Source organism: Propithecus coquereli, unplaced genomic scaffold (genome assembly GCF_000956105.1).
Source record: "Propithecus coquereli isolate 6110/MARCELLA unplaced genomic scaffold, Pcoq_1.0 Scaffold283, whole genome shotgun sequence".
In the NCBI taxonomy this organism is placed as follows: domain Eukaryota; kingdom Metazoa; phylum Chordata; class Mammalia; order Primates; family Indriidae; genus Propithecus; species Propithecus coquereli.
In genome coordinates, this window is record NW_012148430.1 from 1,008,418 (window position 1) to 1,029,402 (window position 20,985).

General features: G+C 47.4%; 1 protein-coding gene across 1 annotated transcript in view; it reads left to right on the forward strand.

Annotated features, from left to right (window-relative positions):
- The window catches only part of MTCL1 (microtubule crosslinking factor 1), a 126,706-nt gene that overhangs the window by 103,709 nt on the left and 2,012 nt on the right, over nt 1-20,985 (forward strand). The window contains exons 9-13 of the mRNA XM_012648378.1: nt 3,390-3,557; nt 8,049-8,300; nt 14,015-14,311; nt 16,031-16,062; nt 19,069-20,617. Coding sequence (XP_012503832.1) covers nt 3,390-3,557; nt 8,049-8,300; nt 14,015-14,311; nt 16,031-16,062; nt 19,069-20,617 — 2,298 coding nt within the window. The remainder of the gene's footprint in view (nt 1-3,389; nt 3,558-8,048; nt 8,301-14,014; nt 14,312-16,030; nt 16,063-19,068; nt 20,618-20,985) is intronic.

A 20,985-nucleotide genomic window follows, 5' to 3' on the forward strand; every position in this document is an offset into this window, starting at 1 on the left:
TTTTTTTTTTTACCAAAAGTGTAGCCCAACAAGGGGTGCCACCAGGAGAAAAAGAGAGAGGAGTTAACCTTTCGGTATTCTTTCAGGATGGCTCACTGTAATTATTTCCCTTGACATAGGAGATGAAATCAGTTTCACAGGGCTTAGATGGTTTCTCTAAGGCAAAGTTTAAAAAAAAAAAAAACAAAAAAGCCTCGGCAGGGTGTAATGTCAGAATTCGAATATTCCTGGCTCGGTTTGTCTTTGAGGGGGACCTGGGCTACAGTCCGGGCTCTCACGTCCTTTACGGGGGGACCTTGGCAGCCCCTCAGCTGCTCCACGCTGCAGTTCCTCCTCTGTAAATGGGGAGCATCATCGTACCCGAGATCGATCTGAGATATAAATAAGGTCATGTAGGCAAATAATTGAGCACATCCCCAGCCCATAGGAAACAACTTACGTTAGTGATTATCAGTTCTGTTTTTTCACATTTAGGAGACTCATGCCCTTATAGCTCCTCCTGGGTCTTCAGAAATGTTGACATGGACCTGCAGTCTCGCTGCTGTGCTCTCCTGGCAGAAACTGGCCTGGCTTCCTGCCATGCCACTCACTGCAATTGGGTGACTGTCATGACAAGTACCAACAGCACTGGCTCTGGGCTCTCTCGCTCCCTTTGGCCGCCTCCACCCCAGAGCAATTCTGGAGCTCATTCCATGATATTATTATCCTGGTTTAATAGAACCCTACATTGACTACTCTGCTCAAAATGTGCATGAAAACATTAAGGCTTAATTTTATTCAATCTGGTATCTGCTAATGCCAAAAAGTACTTGCTTCCAGAAAACCCAAATTTCCAATTTGCAAAAGGACTGTCAAGTTCTGACTCTAACGTTATCAGCAGTCATGTGGTGTATAGGCTAAGAACAGCACAGGCTGATACCATATGAAACCTGGGATTCGTAGAAAGCTATTGATTACATATAGAAATGTATTAAATGATTTTCTGCTTTCTTTTCAGTGAAAATTAGATGACTGTGCCAAAGATTGGATCAAAATTATAGAATTATTTTATGCTTGAAATGCTCTTGACTCAAAAAGTAGTGATTTTTTAATTCAAAATCCAAAGATAAAAATACCAAATTTTATGGTATATTTCTACCATAAAATATATGTAATTTTTTGGCAAACAGATTCTGTATGAAGATGTGTATTTCTGAAAAGATTACTGTGACACCTCTTCTCACTCAACTGCACTTATATAATTTTTAGATACTTTTGATGTGGAATTTTGAAAAACTAGAATTGTTACAACTTCACACATTTTATGAGCATCTCTTTGAATATAGTGGTAATTTATTATTCGGGTGGTTGGAAAGAATGTGTAAGATTTGTAGATGGTTCCTTATCTGCTGAGTTTTTCAAGTGTTAACTGAATTATACTCTCAATGCCTTTTTTCTCAGAGTTATTAAAGTAAAATTTGGAGTTTAAGGTGAGAAAAATGAACAAATAGGGCTTTCTGTTCCATCAAAAGTATCTAATATTGTAACTTAGATATAATAGATATAATATATCTAGTAGTATAACTTCTCAATTAAATTATGAGACAGCTAAGGAGTTTTCAGTAATAAGTCTGCTCATGTTAAAGAATTTCTCTTTTCTAATCCAACTTTATTTAAATCTAAACACATATCCAAAGTATCTTAAATTCTTCCCATATATGTTTAGCCATTTTTGTGTAAGTTTAGTGGATTAAACTATATGGTTGGGTTTTTTCTTTTTTTTTAGAGACAGGGTCTCGCTGTGTCACCCAGTCTAGAGTGCACTGGCTTCATCACAGCTCATTGTAACCTCACACTACCAGGCTCAAGTGATCCTCCCACCTCAGACTTCTGAGCAGCTAGGACTATAGGTGCGAACCACCATGCCTGGCTAATTTTTAAGATTTTTTTGTAGAGACGGGGTCTCGCTATATTGTCCAGGCTGGTCTTGAACTCCTGACCTCAAGCAAGCCTCCTGCCTTGGCCTCCTAAAGTGCTGGCATTACAAGTGTGAGCCACCACACCCGGCCACTAGATGGTTTAGCAGCATGACTGAGGAGGGAGCAGCATGACCGAGGGAGGGGTGCCCGTTGCACTTGCTGAACCAGGCAGGAGAGGTTTACCAAGTGCGTGGGATGGGGCAGGGAATTCTGTGTGAGCGTGTGGGGCTCTCTCTTCCCAGAGTAGAGCTTTTACTCCACCTGCTTCATAGATGTACCGAGCAAGAGTGCCCTGAGCCTGCGCTGAGAGATGTGCTCTTAGTGCTGATTAGAGGAGACGGCCTACGTGGCTTTTATTACCAAGGTACCACGACCAGTTCGGCATGCCTCATGCATCTGGACAAACCTTTCTAACATAATGCCCTTGCTGATGTGTGTGAACATAGAAACCATGGCTTTGAAATTTGCCTTCAGAGGGCTGGCAGTTTTTAGAAAATACAAAATCTTTTAAGTTAGGTATGATCAGATTAGTAATAAAATCCATTCTACACTGACCACACACGTGCGCGCTTAACACGAGCCCGGGGTTGTGCCAGCCACTGGAAACGTGCAGGTGCGTCAGGCTTGTCTCTCCCCAGACGCTCAGAGTGGTGGCAGGGTGGGGCCGGCACGAGAGAAGCATGCAGGGGCGGTTGCCACTCGCACGATTAGCAAATCACGTGCAGGGCCCTGAGAGGCAGAAAGGTGAGGGCTGGTAATTCCATGTCGGAGGACCACAACGAAGCCTTCATGAACACACAGATGCAGCATTTCACTTTTGGCTTTAGTTGTTAAACATCAACCCCACCCCCACCCCCAATGGCCATGCTTGTCATATGTATGGCCTCTTCGTCACTGTAAGTCAGAGTGTGACTGCCCTATGTTTATAAAAGTCCCCAGGCCTTTATTAATTCCTTCTAGCTCAACGGCTGGCACTAGCGTAACAGCACGTATGTAGGTGAGTGTATGTGTCGTCATATCTGTACTCCCACGACAGTCCAGTCAGCCCAACTCAGAGCTCTGGACGCCTGAAGTCACAGAGCGTCCTGGCAGTCCTGCCTTCGGGGGCTCCCTGTGGCCTCCTGCAGTTTCCTCACTGCTGCTGCGGGGTCCCACGGCGCCAGCCCAAGTGCCCGCCTCCAAATGCAGCTGCCCAGTGGCCGGGGCAGCCTGCTGACGGAACAGGCCCTCAGTCTCAGCCACAGGAGGCCGATGGCCAGTAACGGGGACCCTCTTGCTTTCTCCCGCTAACTGCAGACTCCGCACCTGCCCTGCACCCTGGCCAGTGGCACCTGGAAACAGCCCCAGCTCTGCCTCGATCGCCAGATCCTTTCTTCCGACCTAAAGATACTCTTAAATCGGGTGGCGGGGCCTGACTCAGTGTTCCCACAGGTGGTGGAAAACCAGCAGCTGTTCAGCGCCCTCAAGGCCTTGCTGGAGGACTTCCGCTCGGAGCTGCGCGAGGACGAGCGTGCCCGGCTGCGGCTGCAGCAGCAATACGCCAGCGACAGGGCGGCCTGGGACGTGGAGTGGGCCATGCTCAAGTGCCGCCTGGAACAGGTACTGCCCTGCTAGTACCCCGCTCCTGACCACCGCGTCTTTCCTGTGCGGGGCAGGCAGGGACGGGCACGGGCCCTCGTCCAGGAGGAAGCAGAGCGGCGGCTGCGTGCCTCTCTCGCTGAAGTGCCCAGCCTTCCCAAGGCCCCTTTCCCCGGTACTCCCTCCCCCAAATATGAGACACAGCCTCCACCAAGCAGCTTTCTAAAAGTAGCATTTTTTCCCGTTCTGAATTAAACAAGGTTGTATTTAGCCCCAGCAAAGGTTGGCCAGCATGAAGCATCATCAGACTGAGATGACACATTCTAGACAGGAGCAAGCAAAAGCAGACCGTGGTTTAGTTATCTCTGAAAAAGGCAAACACGTGCTTTCCTTTAGATTTTTCAAAATATTGAAAAGAACTTGTAGACCTTCCACTGCACGCCCAAGAAGCCTGCTCAATTTCAGTCTCCTTATTTACACCCGAGGAAGCCGAGGCCCACAGAAGCAGCTCGTCAGGGCACAGCGCCATACAGCGTCGGGGCGAGAGGAGCGCCCAGGCTTCCCGCCCCCTTCACACAGGAGTGAAGCGTCCTCTGAGGTCTCACCCCGCGGCCACACGAGTCGAGATCAGACATAGCAAGAAACATCCTTTCCTACATCTTTCTTCTTGGAAAGCCTTAAAAGTCACGTGACTTCCTACCCAGCGTGTGCTGCCCCGATCGTCTCCCAGGGTTCTTCCAGCCCCTTGACGTGAAGGCGGAGGGAAGGTCCGTGTATCTTCCATCATCTGTTCTCTAGGCTCCGTCTTGAGGCAAACCATAAAGTAATTAAAATTTTATAGGAATTGGCCTGCACGTGAAAGAAAAATGTTGCCCAGAAAGGAGACCTCTTTCAAATGGCCTTTCGAAAGGCTTGTCGCGTCAAAAGAAAACAGCTCTCCCGGTACCCACAAGTTCCCCTGCACTGCCACCTGGCCCCAGCAAGCAGTGGTGTCAGGCCAGCAGCCCTGGGTAGACAGCAGGGACACAGCCTTCCAGGCCAGGCCCATCCAATGACGGAGCAGCCGACCCGGTCACGGGTCCTGCCCACTGCCTGCCCACTAGATGCTCTGTGCGGTCCTCAGCCTGCAGAGGCAGGGGAGGGAGTGAGTAAGGACACTCTCTGATGAGCTGCCTTCAAGCCTATTTAAAAATATGTTGTGGGGGGAGCTGACTATTTTCAAAGATGTAACAGTAGCTACAGAAAGGAGGCATCATCTTTGATGCAAGCCAGTCTTAAACATTTCATGTTTGTTTAGGAGAACATAGTATCCACCCACATGTTTGCTGCAAATAAAGCCTCAAGGAGAATCACTAAATACCAACAAAGCTAGGATTTCAAACCTAGAAGCCAGGTAGTAATAGGTAAAGAGTTCATCTTCTGCCCAGAAGTTTCTTAAACATTTACAGCCCGGGAAGCAATGCATGTGAGCTGATGCTGGTCCATCGTAATAGTCCCATATTCGCCCTCTTCAACTTAGATGCAAAACAGTTTGATTCTGCTAAAAGTTAAACACCTTCCTTCAGTGGAGCCCATGTCGTGTCACTCCCCAAACCTGTGAGTCTTCCAGCAGACTGCGAAGTCAGACCTTGTTCTAAATACTGAGCGGATACGATGTTCCTTGAAGGGGCTCTCAGAGCTGTGGGGACCCAGACAAGGGCTGGCATTTAAAACAGGGTGGAAGGTGCCACCAGGCTTATACTGTCGGGGATGGGAGTGTGTAGGGCACATGCCTCAGCTTGAGGGATCAGAGAAGGCTGTTTGTGGAAGTCCTGCTGAGAACGAATCTCAAAGGATGGATGGGAGTTAGTACATGGAAGAGGAAAGGAAGTTTCGGGCAAAAAAGGAACACCATGAAGACAGGAGGATGGCCCATTTAGGAGCCCAGGTGTGAGGGGAAAGCAGAGAGTTTAAAGAATTGATACTTTGAACTTGATTTTATCATGGAAGTTTAGATTCCCTTTTTGAAAAGATTATTCTGGCTTCAAGGTAGAAATGGATTAGGAACCATTAGAATTAAATGGATCATCCTGGGGTCTGTACATTGAAATCAGGAGACTTCAGAAATAGAATAGGAAAAAATATATCTTTATGTTCACTAAGCTTTTACTAAAATTTAGCAGGTCCTCCAGTTATAAAGTGGGCAACAAGCCCAAAGAAATCACAGACTTTTTCATTTCCCATTACAATCGTTGTGGATATCCCAAAATTAACGTTGAGGAGACCTCTAGCTCCCCCAGACTGCCACGGGGGCCCACGGTAAGAAGGTGCAGGAGCCCTGGGCTGCAGAGAGGAGCTGGAGGCGGAAAGGCCGCTGCAGCAGTCGGGCGAGAAAGGGCGATGCTGAGGGAAAGCAGCAGCGGTGGAAAGCGGGCACACAGCCGACAGCCGGAACCAGCAGAGTGGCAGGACCTGGTGGCCAACAGTGAGATGCTGTGGGGCAGCGGTACCTGCATGGCTCTCGGGCTTCCGGTCCGGGTGCCTCAGCAGTGGTGCCGTCACTGGGACAGCAACGCAGGGAGAGGCCAGACGGGATGGAGAGGGTTGGATTTGAGGTGTCATCACAGGCGCTGGGCTGAAGATGTGAATGAGGAGGTGGAGGACAAGGCTGTGGGTGGAACCTCCAGAACTGTGTAGAGTAAGAGGAGCTCAAAGAAGGACCCTGAAATATTCACTTTGAAGAAATTAGTAGAGGAAGAGGAGGTTGGAAAGGAGCAGCCAGAGAAATGAATGACAAACCAGAAGCAAATGTCTCAGACGCCAAAGGGAGCGACACCATGGTATGCCAAGTGGAGTTCAGCATTGTCGGAAGCTTTGAGAGGCTAAGACGGATACGGGATGAAAAGTTTTGTTGAACTTGGCAATTAAGAAGTCACTGGAAAACTTGACAGGAACAGTTTTCACTGGGGTGCGGGCGAAGCAAACTGCTGTGCCGACAGTGAGAGAAGCGAGTCTGACGGTGAAGGAGAAGGAAGGAGGGGGCAGGCGCTAAAGTAACAGGGGCCACAGGGTCACGGGAGGCTTCCGTCTTGTTAGATGTCAAGTGAGACCTAAACTGTGTAGGGTTATTGGCGACACAGGATCCCTGAGTGGGCAGAGGGATTGGGCTCCAAGCATGGGGAGAAGGTGACCCTGACCATGAGACACCTGAGGAGTGTGGATGCAGAGGGGTTTGTGGGTAGGAGAAGGAATTCGCCGTCACATCTTAACAAAGCAGGGTAGCGGGGCCATCTGCTGCCAGGGGCAGGGGCAAGCTGCCTGGGGAGGAGATTAGAGACGAGGCGCTGGGAAAGCGTCTACAGGTGAACGGATGGACCTGCAAGAGGCTCAGCACCCCGTCTTGCACCCCAGCTTTCACTCTGGCTTATGGGGATTGCCAGGAGCTGTTTGAAATTGGAATTTTTTGTTTTTGTAATTTTAATAGTTGCCCTATGGTTTATAATATATATTTAATCAAAGACTACCTTGAAGTCATATTAGACTTCACGGGCTGTGTGAGACTCTTATATTCCCAATTCCTTCTTCCCGTCCTGTGTGCTATTGCTGCCACAGTTTACTTCTACATATTCTCTGAACACGCAATACATTGCAACTATTTTTGCTTTAAATAGCCAATTATATTTAAAAGCAACTTAAAAAATAGGAAAAAAATTAGTTTTATATTTATTTATGTCATTTCCATTGTTCCTTTTTATGCAGATCACAGTGTCTGTTGGTATCGTATTCCTTCTACCTGAAGAATTTCCTCTGTCATTTCTTAAATTGCAGTTCTACTGGCAATAATTTTTTTCAATTTTTGTTTGTTGAAAAGTGTTTTTCCTTCATTTTTGAAAGATACTGTCGCTGGGTGTAGAATTCCATCTAGATTGACATCTTTCTCTCAGCACTTCGGTTGTCCCTCCATCATCTTCTGACCTGCATAGTTTCTGATGCGAAGTCTTCTGTCATTCTGATCTTTGCTCCTCTATGTAATGTAACGTTTTTCTGTTTTCTGCCTTCAAGATTTTCTCTTTGGTTTTTACCACGTTGAATACATAAGGTGTAAGATTTTGTTTGTTCTTGATATTTAACCTCCTGGGTGTTTGACAAGCATTTATTGAAAAGTATTAGGTTCTATCACTGTCCCATCCCGCGGTTCTACACAGGGGCTAAGGATCTAGGAATAGATGTGGTACTTGTCCCCAAGGAGCTACACAGAAGTACAGGCAAGAGATAGTAGTGACTTAGACTAGGAAAGTGGAGCTGGGACTGGCCATGGGAAGCTAAGTGGACTCATTGCTTAACACTCTGTGTGACTGTGTCAAATGTTCTTAATTAGGACTTTAAAAATGAAACTTGTTTCTTCCATGGGATTGGCCAAATATTGGTGTAAACATGTTTCCAGGGATCGTATGTAAATGTGCTGAGATTTTTCTCATCTTCAAATGCAAGACTTGTCAGGGAGGGAGGTCCTAAGTCTTTTCTCTTTGACAGCTGGAAGAGAAGACGGAGAACAACTTGGGAGAACTAGGCTCTTCTGAGAGCAAAGGAATCTTGAAGAAGGAGAGGGAGGTGCACCAGAAGCTCCTGGCCGACAGCCACAGCCTGGTCATGGACCTGCGCTGGCAGATCCATCACAGCGAGAAGAACTGGAATCGGGAGAAGGTGGAACTTCTCGACCGCCTGGACAGAGATCGGCAGGAGTGGGAGCGGCAGAAGAAGGAACTCCTGTGGAAGATAGAGCAGGTAAGGACGCACCCCAGGCGCTGGAGCACAGGCAGAGTGTGCAGCCACTAAATGGACCTGGAAAGCAAGAGCACTTAGAGAAAAAATCAGGCTGCTGTATGGCCCTTGCTGCATCAGGATGTTTCATGGGCGTCCAGAGGAAGAGGGAGAAGCACTGGAATTGCTAGTGTTGGAGACCTAGGCTCGTGCCCCTCCGTTACACAGAGGTTTGCATTGCAAAGTTTGCAGGTAACTTTCCTGGGAGCATTCATGTGGGGAAGGGGGAGTTGTGGGAGGGGGATAGCTTTTTAAAGGAATTTAAAAACTAACCTTGAAACAGGAGGTAATTTCAGGTCTTATTCAATGATTTCTGCCAAAAAGCAAACTACCTTTTAAGTTTTACACTAAAGATATTGTCACAGTGACTGTTTCAGTTTGCATGGAATTGTCGTCATTAGTAAAGAAACTGCTGAAATAAGTTGAAGTCAGGTTGTTTGCTGGCGATTGTACCTGCTGTGGATATTGCTGAGCTGTGATTAGATAGGGCCACAGTCAAGGGAGGTAGCTCATCATCTTCAGCTGAACAAGTGATTCAGAAACTCAGATGAGTTTTGGGGGGAGTTGTTTTTGTATTGCCCAGATAACCATGCTCTGCACTGCATCAGACACAGAACAGTTCGCGTATGTGCAGTAGTTCCTGAGTGATGCACAAATTAAATTGACCAGTATTTGGAATTCTTCCCTGGCTAGATTTTTATATAGCATACATTTTGTTTATTTCAGCCTGTCATACTTTATAAATTCATGAGGCCTCAAGGAAATGTATTAATCAGTAAGAAACTGGGTTCAGGAAAAATAACCTCATTACTCTATTTTAAATACCCATACTGCCTGTGCTTATGTGGGAGCCTTTTGAAAAATGTGCTCTATTATCCACATACATGGCACTTGTGTTATGTAGGTACAATGACAAAGGTTCAGTTTAAGCATAATGTGGGATAGGGAGGGAGAGAGAACAAACTGAATGGTAAAAGAGACCAAGAGCCTGTGGCTTGGAGACCGCTGAGAAGAAAGTACACTGCAGATAGGAAGGAGCTGAACTTTCTCCTAGGTTTGATCGCTCACATAGATGAGTCACACTGCTGATCTTTGATATGGCTCCATTTCAAAATTCCCCAAATCCTATCAAGAAGAAAGTTGGTCGTTTCCTGTTTGGCTTGGAAATGCAGCACTTGTGAAGAGTCTCCCATATTAAATCCCCTGTGTGTCTGTGCTCTATTGAATGGGTCAGTTGTTAGGTGGAAATTTTAGGGATAGAAGTAGCATGGATTCTTATGTAAATGGTCAGGAATTAATCATATCCAACTTTAGCTGACCAGTGTCACAGAAACTCCAGGAAACTTGTCACCAGGGGGCTTCTTTCTTGGCCTTTGCTTTAGGATCATTGACTTTTTGTGTCCCTCCCATACCCCATGAGGCCATCATGATCCCTGCCTGGCCCTTCTAGGGTCCCCTTTGCCTATCAGCCATCTTTTTGGTCTTGTCACAAGCTTCATTTGTTTTGAAAGTCACACCTTGGATATAAGTTAAGCAAGTATTTTAGGTTCTTGTTGTACTTTTGGGAATGAGGAATTTCTAGTAAAGGAAAAATTAGTAAGACACATCCAATGATACTCAACTTTTGGAGAGTCAGGGACTTAAAGGTGAACCGTCACCTCATTTTAAGACTGTATTTTGGAAAGGTAACAGTGTTCTGGAGCTGAACTTCATTTGCAAATTGTCAGTATTGAGACATTTCTACCACACTGACAGCCTCAGAAGGCCATTCCTCAAGGTTGACATGTTTGAGCATCATGGATCTGAAACACATGCATTTCAGGCATTCATCTGTTCCTGAAATCTGTGTGGTGGGTGATTTCATTGCTGTTTTTAGAAGAGGACTGGTTACCAGTGAACTGATGCTTCAGATGTGCAATTGCGGCTTTCAAAAGTAAATCTGGCCTTTTTCCAAAAATATTCAACATTTTTAAAGAAGACTATAAATCTTGGTGCCCAATCCTGAAAATTAAATAAAGCAGTTATAGATTATAGGCATTCTCTAGAATGTCTGAAAAGAGGTAATTGGCTCAAGTGTGTATGGGTGTATATAGATTTTGTTTGTCAGTCATTGGGTTGTCCATTCATTTAACTATTAGCTACACATTCCATAGATAAACAAGAGATGTAACCGAACATTCTTCACAATATATACTCTCGACATTTGGCTACTTGGTAAGCCATGTAACCTTGACGATGATAACCTAATACAGACTGTGAAAGAAGTAACACTAAATCCATTTTCCACTTTCAGAACACATGCTCCATACTTGTCCGGTGTCATTAAATTCCTACGTAATTTCTACACCACATGAGGCATTCTATGTGATGTATGACTGTGGGAATGTGGCTAAGGTCATAGAACATGTTTCATCTGTCACACTGCAGTTCTCCCAGAACTGATGCGTTCCCAGTTGACAGGCAGATAGTTGCCAACTTATCCAGCAAATAGTGTCGTCTGCTCTCCTTCCAGCAACTTTCTTAAATCAGCTGCCTTTACCGCATCAAAGGACATTCTCTTAACGCCTATTTACAAAGTGACCTTTTTTTCTTTCCACCCGTCTGGGTAAGGTGACACTCTTGAGGGTTTATTGTTTCCTGTATTATTTGAAATGCAAATCTTTAAAATTCTCTATTTGCATTAAAAGTTGTTCTGTGGGACTGCAAGTACAGTAGGTGCTGACGCTGGTTTGAAAGGAGTCCCCTCGAAGCCCTATCTGCCCAAGGATCCGTTCTAGTCCAGCACCCCAGAGGCATCCTAGCAGCACATACCCCCAGCTACAGCCACTCCAGGGCGTTTTAGGAAACCTGACACTTACCAGCTTGAGTGCAAGCTGCTCCTGGCTGCCTGGGTTTATTTTTGAAATTCCACTTTACTGAGTTAGAGCGCTGGTTCGTAGCTCTCTGCTTTAGTCATCCGTTTTCCCTCGTCACCCACACCCTCAGTGCACGTTTACAGCTTCAAATGGGATTCTTGCATTTTAATTCCTTGCCCAAAATAGCTTGGAGATGATCACGTGTTGAAACTAAATTGTGCTGACATGTATTAAATGAACATATAAAAAGCCTTCCTTTTAATTTTTTTAAAGAAAGCATTTAGTATCTTTAAGAGAACTGCAAAGAATTGTGTCATGGGGAGGGGAGGAGAGAGCAGAGGGGCTGGGCTCACACCTAGAGCGATCTGCTCATTCCCTAACTTGACTGGGAACTGCCTCGAACTCTTCATATATAAGCTCTGGCTGCTGAATCTCCATCTTTCTCATAAAATAAGGATAATACTCTGAGGCTTCTGTTCCACTACCTCAGAAATTACTGAAAATGAGTGACAGTCCTATTGTCCTCGTTATCTCGCATGGCTTTCTTTCCTGGCTGTACACAAGCCGTGCTTACATCCAACTTGTGGACGAAGGCTCAAATTAGGACACAAAGATGCAGTTTGTAATGATGTTTCTTTAAAAACCAATTGGTCTGCATTCAAGGGAGTTTTAGAATTTCCTGGCACCATCTCAGCACTTGAGGACTTTAAATCTTTTTTTGGCCACCCTTTCAGGTCAAATCCCAATGTCACTTTCAGCATTCAGATAATTCACTTATGCAAAAGAGCAACCCGTCCAGGAGTGTGAGCTTGTCTTCCAGGAAAGACCCCATTACAGCTTCATAGGTGGGCAGAGCTGCGGGTCTCAGCTGTGCTTTCTGTGCGTGTTTGCAAAGGGAGGCAATGAGGAGGGCTTGGGGAATGGCAGGGAAGCCCGTGAGGGCTTCTGTGAGGAGCACGTTCCTGCAAGCCATTTGCCTGCAGCCTCAGCAGTTCCTGTGACTTCGGTAGGCCCCCTCCCTGGACCACCTCCACGGAGCTGCCAGTGCTACAGAAGGGGCGAGTGGGAGGCCCCTGCCGGCATGGCTGCCTGTTGGTCGCTGTGTGCATGTCCCCATTTTACAGATGCAGAAACTGAGCTGAGGAGAGTTGGGAACTAACACCCGCCAGCGAACCAGCAAGCCACAAATCAATGGTTCCAATTCATGTCTTCTGACTCCAAGAGGTCCTGTGTTTTCCCACCACCACTTCTTGAGTTTACCAAATTAGGCAAAAACAGTATGACTATAAAATATGTGGTTTTTTCTTCCTCAGTCATGCCAGATCTTTACTTTCCTTTATAGCTAAGTTTTTTTTTTTTTTAATTTCAGAATATTATGGGGGTACAAACATTTTGGTTATATAAATTGCTTTTGTACCATTTGAGTCAAAGTTATAACTATACCCATCCCCCCGATAGTGTGCATTGTACCCATTAGGTGTGAATTTACCCATCCCCTCCTCCCCCCTCACCTGCTTAATTTCTGATTAATGTTATTTCTGTATGTGCACATAAGTGTTGATCAATTAGTTCCTATTTAATGGTGAGTACATGTGGTGTTTGTTCTTCCATTCTTGTGATACTTCACTTAGAAGAATGATCTCCATTTCCATCCAGGATAATACAAGAGGTATTAGTTCACCACTCTTTATGGCTGAGTAGTACTCCATGGTATACACACACCACATTTTATTAATCCACTCATGGATTGGTGGGCACTGGGGTTGTTTCCACACCTTTGCAATTGTGAATTGTGCTGCTATAAACATTCAAGTGCAAGTGTCTTTTTTTATAGAATGTCTTTTTTTTTCCTTCGGATAAATATCCAATAGTGGGATTACTGGATCAAGTGGTAGTTCTACTTTTAGTTCTTTGAGGTACTCCTTTCCATAGAGGTTGTACTAGTTTGCAGTCCCACCAGCAGTGTATGAGTGTTCCTATTTCTCCACATCCATGCCAACATTTGTTGTTTTGGGACTTTTTGATAAAAGTCATTCTCACTGGAATTAGGTGATATTTCATTGTGGTTTTGATTTGCATTTCCCTGATGATTAGAGATATTGAGCATTTTTTCATGTCTGTTGGCCATTAGTCTATCTTCTTTTGAAAAGTTTCTGTTCATGTCTTTTACTCACTTTTTAATGGGGTGGTTTGATTTTTTTCCTGCTGATTTGCTTGAGTTCTTTATAGATTCTAGTTATCAGCCCTTTATTGGATGTATAGCTAAGTTTTAATCCTCTGAAGCAAAGTATAAGTTGTTTTTAACACCAAATGGTTACAGCCCAGTTTGATCACTGGGGTTATTTATAGGACCTGTTCCTAATGGTTTGGGGCCAGTCAGGAAAATCAGATTCACCCTCAGAAGTTGGCTACCACTGATGGCATTTCATTTAGTATGCTTTAGGTTCTGAAGGTAACTTCAAAAAGAGTGTTGAACATGTAGTTTAACAATATCATATTTTTAAAAAATAAGTATAGAATTTCCCATGAGCACAGCACTCAAGTTATGTACAATAACTTCTATATTGGCGCCAGAAAGAGTTGGCCATACTTGTGTGTGGTTAATGCGGATTTTCTAATCCAGATAAAACTGAGGGTTTTTTTTTTAAAGCATTTGTAATGTTGTGTTTTATTATAAAATTAAGGTCAGAACTTGAGAACATTTGCTTCTTCCAGAGTCTTTCAAATTGACCTATAGGTAATTCCAAATAGTGGAGAAAAGATGGTCTTAGGGAGACCATTAGAAAAGTGAGGCTAATTATTTTCATTTTTAAAACCTTCAAGTTGCAGAAAGAGAACAGTCCCCAGAGAGGCGGCAGTTTCCTCTGTGATCAAAACGAAGGCAGCACTCGCCCCTTTCTCCACCAGGGGAGCCTCCGCATGCCCCACCCTGCAGCACTGTGGCCCTGCGCAGACGCCGACTCCATCCCGTTTGAAGACCGGCCGCTGTCCAAGCTGAAGGAGTCAGACAGGTGCTCGGCCAGTGAGAACCTCTACCTGGACGCCTTGTCCCTGGATGACGAGCCAGAGGAGCCGCCACCCCGCCGGCCTGAGAGGGACTTCAGGAACTGCCTCCCTGAGGTCAGCCTGGGTCTTGTCCATCCTGGTTAACTACTTCACAGTGAGGGAGTGTTAAACCCAGCCGGCGTCCGTCACGTCCCCCTCCCTGCAGGCTCCAGTGGCTTTTGCATATGGCAACCTCTGAATTATTATAAGTAAGAATGAAACCTTCATAACACTAAGCGTTTTGCTTGGTGGCCCTGACCCTAAACTCCTAGTGTGCTCTGCAGTGAGTTTAGTTTTGCCAGCTTATTTTGGGTTTAGAAATACTGAACTAATGTCCTTTGTGAAAGGAAGGTCTCACAAATAAATGTGTCCCACAGAACACACAAGAGGAAGTAAATAATTCTGCTAAGTGTGTATGTTCAACTTTTCTTGAAATCATAGTATAGTCTTATGATTCTAGAAAACTAATAACCAAAAAAAATATGTTTTAGAGACATTTCCTAACATTTGGAAATAACAAATATCACTAAACAATGATATACTATAAACATCTTATTCTGGGGAAAGGGGAAAAATCCAACACTTAGAAATCTTACATTCATTAGATTACCAAATGAGTGAGCTAAGCTGTTACTGAAATTTCCATGGCACAGTGGTAGTTACATTGTTAAAACCTCATTTTAAAAATTGATTTTAGGAATCATTACCTGCTTATCATATTCAACAACTGCTACACCTGTCATTTGGTCTCCCAAACAATTAATACTGAGAAGAGTTCATGTCATATAGTGTCGTTGAAATATGGGGAAATTATACTTCAGTTACATGTCAGCGAGGTCAAGTGCGTTGTTCTCAGAAGTATGTATCAGGCTGAGAGGACGTCGCCACGATTCCGCCCTGTTCAACCTCTTGGCAATCTTGCAGGGCCATTTTCATAGCAGAGAAAACACAGGACTGGGTTTGGGAGACTGTGTCTAAGTTCTAGCTCTGCAGTGGCTGGGACTGCCATACTCATGTGCATGGCAGAGGCAAGGGGCACACTCACCAAGGGAAGCGTCCTGAGGAGTATGTTTCCATTACTACCGAAGGCTTGCGTCTTAAACTGTGTCAGCACAAGGGCGCTTTCTCAATAGGTAACCTCGTGTTTATGTTGTTCTCTGCCAGAACAGCTGTCATTCTCCTTCTTAAAGGAAAGGCACCGTAACTTTGCCTCTGATTCTAAATGGGAATGTTTAAACCCAAGCAAGTACCGAAGCCTAAGGATGTCACACCAACTTCTATAGCAAGATTTGGAGCAAGGGACATCAGTCTCCTAAGTTAGTCTATCTTACTCCCTCTCCCTCGCCCCTTCTCTCTCTCCCTCTCTCTCTCTCTCTCTCTCTCTCTCTCTCTCTTTCTCACACACACACACACACACACACACACACGCGCACAGACACACACTCTCAGACTTATTCAGGTTGTTACAAGAGTCAGCTTTGAAATTCAGGTACTTACTGAGGTGCTTTGAAGAAGCACAGAGGAGCCACTTCCTCCATGACAAAGTTTATAGCCCACTCTTCTCACTCATGTGGGCTCCTCCCTGGCCTGCAGAAGCTCCAGCCCCCTCGTCATGCTGTGGGTGCTGCTTTGATGACTGTGCTTCAAAGGACGTGGTGGCAGCAGCTCTCCTGACCAGCGCTGGCCTCTGCGCGCATTTCTAGGGGAGCCCAGCAACCAAATCACTTCAGCACGTTCAGGGCTCCTAGGGAACCACAATTACCTGATTCAGACTGAGTTATTTCTTCTTTACAGGAAGAAGAAAATCACAAGGGAAATCTTCAAAGGTAAGATTGATGAAAATAATAGATTACTGAAATAAAAATCTCTTGGTCTTAAAATTCCATCTTACAGATGTTGTCTATTTTAACTCTCTCTTCAAAATGACTTGAAATTAAGACTTCTGAATAAGTGGTTGCTTTATGATTCTTCGTTTCATAAATACGGTATTTTTGATTACTAGTAACAAAGGCTAGACAGGTTGCATCCGTGTGTACTAGTTTTGTGATGAGGACATTCCAGTTGCAGTGTTGTCAGGTATACAAAGGAGTGCTTGTGTTTAGTGGTTTTGGAGAAGTCCATGGAAACCTCTCTCTCCTCATTCGAAGTCTGGAAAAACTCCCTCTTGATACGCTATGAGACACTTTACATACTGTATTTAAAGGCTCCACTAGGATGATTTATTAAAATATTTTGACAATAGTCCTTAAGAAAATATATAGTGATTGATTTTGATGTTAGCTATATACCAATTTTTCCTTCCCAGTCCAGTTTCCTCTAGTTTTACTTCTTCTTTATTCTCCAGATGAATAAAATTGTTCTCACTACAGGAAATTTCTTTCCAGGCAATTTGCCATTTTCAGGTCCCCCCAGCCTTGATCTTCCCGTGACTTCTGAGTCTGTGAATCACTGTCCCCTCGCACTTGCCTTCTGTCAAATCCCTGCAGCACCTAGAGGTGCCCCTGGCACGTTTCTGTCCTTCTCAGGCGGTACAGACAGGACTTGAGAGCTCAGGCCCTATGGCCACGCTGCCTGGGTTCCAACTGCTTCTGACTCTCACTAGCCACGTGACCTTGGGTAGTTACTAAATGCTTGGTGCCTCAGTTTCCCCATCTGTAATCAGGAGGCAGTGTACGTGTGTCAGTGCGCATTAAATAACCAAGTTAGCACCCGGCACAGAGCAGACAGCGAGCAGTCCAGCCCGCGCTCTCCCTGCATTCACAGCGGCGTCCACGCCGGCGTGAGTCCGATTCACAGCGACTCCTTCACCACTCAGGCTGCCAGCCTTTTCCTTTCCTCCCTGCACTGTAGCTGCTTTTTAAAATCTTACTTGCTTATGTTAATTTCAGAAGTAATCCATGCTTGCTGTAAAATAAATAATATCAAAATGTCCAAAGTGAAAGCTAAACGCGCCCCCTTCCCACTGTCCCCTTTTCCCCCTGGCTTCTAACCGCTCGGTGTGTCTCCCCAGTGCCCTCGCCTCCGCATCTGCCAGCGCCCGCGCTGCTCCCCGTGCGTCCTGGTTCTTGTCGTTATTGTTCTGTTTGCTTTGGCCACTACTGAGGTCGATGCCTCCTTCCTCTGTCCTCGTCATATCCGTTCCACTCTGTCCACCCAAGCTCCGGAGGCACAGAGTCCCCACCATGTAGGTGCCACTGATTAACTCTGAGAGCAGTTCCTCGGTGGGCAAAAGGGCAGTGAGGTGAGCCACATCCACAGAAGTGGGAAAGGACTAGGGCTTCGGCATCTGTCGAGCACTTACAGCCCGCAGTGCATGGCATCCTAAAACTCATTATTAATTCAATAACTACTTGAATTGACCAGAAGCAAAAAGAGGAAATTCATATTTGCTGGAAAGCTCAAGACCCTGTTGAAAAACCAATGCATCCCTTCGATTTCCTTTCATTTCCAGCACTGGTCATAGCCAGTGTGCTGTTATTCAAAGCACCATTGGACGGTTAGCAGATTGTTTTTAGATGAACTGCCTGACAGTGTCACTTTTAGTCTGCTCTTTCACCCCATGGTGGCAACCACAAGAGTGCATGCCTTGCCGCAGGGTGGAGGCAGTCGTCAGCAAAGCCACTCTGAGCTTTGCTGGTTCCGTGCACCAGCCCACACAGTGCACAGACTTGCCCAGAGCAGGACCCCAATTCTGGCCTCATAGCCATTAATGGGTCCTACGTAGGAGTGGTCTGTGCACTCAGTCTGAGACCCCTTTGGCAGGGCCAGCGCCAGTCCAGAACTCTAGGTATTAAACCTGTTTTGTGCAGGGCAAGGGAATATTAATATGTCCTATGAGAAACGGGGCTAGTTGCGAGACAGTGAGTCTACAGACCCCTCACCTCTCCCCTCCCCGCCAGAGGGATTCCGGGCCACAGAAGTTCTCCCTGAGCTGGCAGGCACAGCCAGCCCCAGCCTCCTTCCTGACCACCGCTCCATTGCCCTGGGTGGCTGGCGGCTGCCCGATCCCTCCAGCCACCTCCTGTCTTAGCGTAGGAGCATCCCCGGGGCCCCTTCGGTTCCTGCTGTGGGTGTGGCCCACCTGTCTTCACCCTTCAGTGTGTTCATGTGTCTGAGGGAGTTTTTCTCTTAACTAGGAATAAAGGAGGAGCACAAACAAACAAAACATTGGTGATGAGGAACTGAGCCCATTGGTGAATCTGGGCCGGGCCAGACGAGCTTTTGTTTGGCACGTAATTTCTAGTCTGATTAGGATTTCCACCTCCTCCTTTCTTCTACAACTTCCAAGCAGCCTTTGGAGATCGTTAGTACTTCAGACCTACAGACATTAGCTGGGCGAAGAGACCTGAGATGACAGCTGTTCTGTTGCGATGTCCCTGCCCCTTATACCTTGGCCCACTGTAGGTGGGGATGGCGGGGTGTCCATCTGCATGGAACGGGCACTGTGATGGCGCCTGGCGCTCCTCACTGCCAGCAGGGCTGTCACTGAAGGTGCTTATCTCGGTGGAGATGTCGAGCCACGGTCTGGAGTTCAGCCATGAGTGCCGTGTAGCCCCCTCTTCCACTCGTTTCCACAGGATGTGAGGGTTGGCAGGTTTGGCTGGATTCGATTCTGACCAATACAAGGCTTCAGGAACAGTCCAGAGCCATAGAAAGTCCAGTGAGCATCCACGGGGTAAGCTCTTGAGTAGAGCACAGCAGGCGGCTGGAAGGCGTCCTAACAGTTCAGGTGGGGGCAGGCGCCTTCACAGGTCCTCACACACGGCAGGACGCAGGTGCTGTCGGGGGCTCCCTGGTGGATGCTGACACCTTTTCTCTTCCACTTTTCCCAGGGCAGTGTCTGTGTCCTCCATGTCCGAGTTTCAGCGCCTGATGGACATCTCCCCCTTCCTGCCTGAGAAGGGGCTGCCATCCACCAGTGCCAAGGAGGATGTTACCCCACCCCTGTCTCCTGACGACCTCAAGTACATCGAGGAGTTCAACAGCAAGAGCTGGGACTACACGCCCCCCAGGGGCCATGGCGGGGCTGGGACCGAGAGGCCTCCAGACCTCTGGGCAGACAGGACCGAGGTAGGGCCGACAGGGCACGAGGCCACCACGGAGCCTTTCCCCGACTCCTCCTGGTACCTGACCACGAGCGTCACCATGACGACGGACACCATGACCAGCCCAGAGCACTGCCAGAAGCAGCCGCTGAGGAGCCACGTCCTCACTGAGCAGTCCGGGGTGCGCGTGCTGCACAGCCCGCCTGCCGTGCGCAGGGTGGACAGCATCGCCACGGTGGGCAACGAGGGTCCCTTTCCCACAAGCAGAGCCAGAGGGAGCCTGGGAGACGCCAAGGGGGGCCCTCTGGAACCCATGCTCAGCAGGTGGCCTTGCACTCCCCCTAGACACCCCAGAGACTACGTGGAAGGGGCATGGCGCCCCCTTGATAGCCCCCTCTGTGCCTCCCTGGGGTTTGCCTCCCCTCTGCACAGCCTGGAGATATCCAAGAACATGAGTGATGACATGAAGGAGGTGGCCTTCTCCGTCAGGAATGCCATCTGCTCTGGTTCCACCAAGCCGCAAGTCAAGGACATGGCCTGCCAGACCAACGGGTCCCGGACGATGGGGACACAGACCACCCAGACCATCAGCGTGGGCCTGCAGACTGAAGCCCTGCGTGGCAGTGGTGTCACCAGCAGCCCCCACAAGTGTCTCACGCCAAAGGCAGGGGGCGGTACCACGCCCGTGTCGTCTCCTTCCCGCAGCCTTAGGAGCAGGCAGGTGGCCCCTGCCATCGAAAAGGTACAGGCCAAGTTTGAACGCACATGCTGCTCCCCCAAGTATGGTTCTCCCAAGCTGCAGAGAAAGCCCCTCCCCAAAGCTGACCAGCCAAATAACAGGACCTCACCAGGGATGGCCCAGAAAGGGTACAGCGAGTCGGCCTGGGCCCGCTCCACCACCACGAGGGAGAGCCCCGTGCACACCACCATCAATGACGGCCTCTCCAGCCTCTTCAACATCATCGACCACAGCCCCGTGGTGCAGGACCCCTTCCAGAAGGGGACGCGGGCCGGCAGTCGGTCTCGCTCGGCAGAACCGCGACCAGAGCTGGGCCCAGGCCAGGAAACGGGCACTAGTTCCCCAGGAAGGTCGCCCAGCCCCAGTGGGGTGGGCTCAGAGATGTGCAGGGAGGACGGGGGAGAGGGCACGCCTGTGAGGCAGGACTTATCCGCGCCGCCTGGCTACACGCTCGCGGAGAACGTGGCCCGGATCCTCAACAAGAAGCTGCTGGAGCACGCCTTAAAGGAGGAGAGGAGGCAGGCCGCCCACGGCCCCCCAGGTCTTAACAGCGACAGCCACTCGCTGGGGGACGCGGCTGAGCCAGGGTCCATGGAGGTAATGAATGCCGAGTGTCCCACACCCTCCCCGACCAGTGCGTCCACTTAGCTGTCAGGCATGCTGGGGCCTGGAACTGTGCCCGGTCATGTAATCTCAGGAACCATTGTCCATAATTGGTCGTTGGGAACTGGGGAGGTGTTGGGTTTATGGGAGAATGGAATAGGCAGAAACACAAACCCTAAACGACTTCTTAAAGAAAATTGCGTTTTCTTGTCCTCGCTGAGGACATGGTTTGATTCAGGTTCTGTCCTCTGGTCTGAGTGATTGATCCTTATTTACCTATCTGGGCTTTTCATTTGGGGTCATAATTTGCCCTCTTCTGTAGGGATTTGTGCATGTGTGCGGACTCCGTAAGCGTTGTGTCA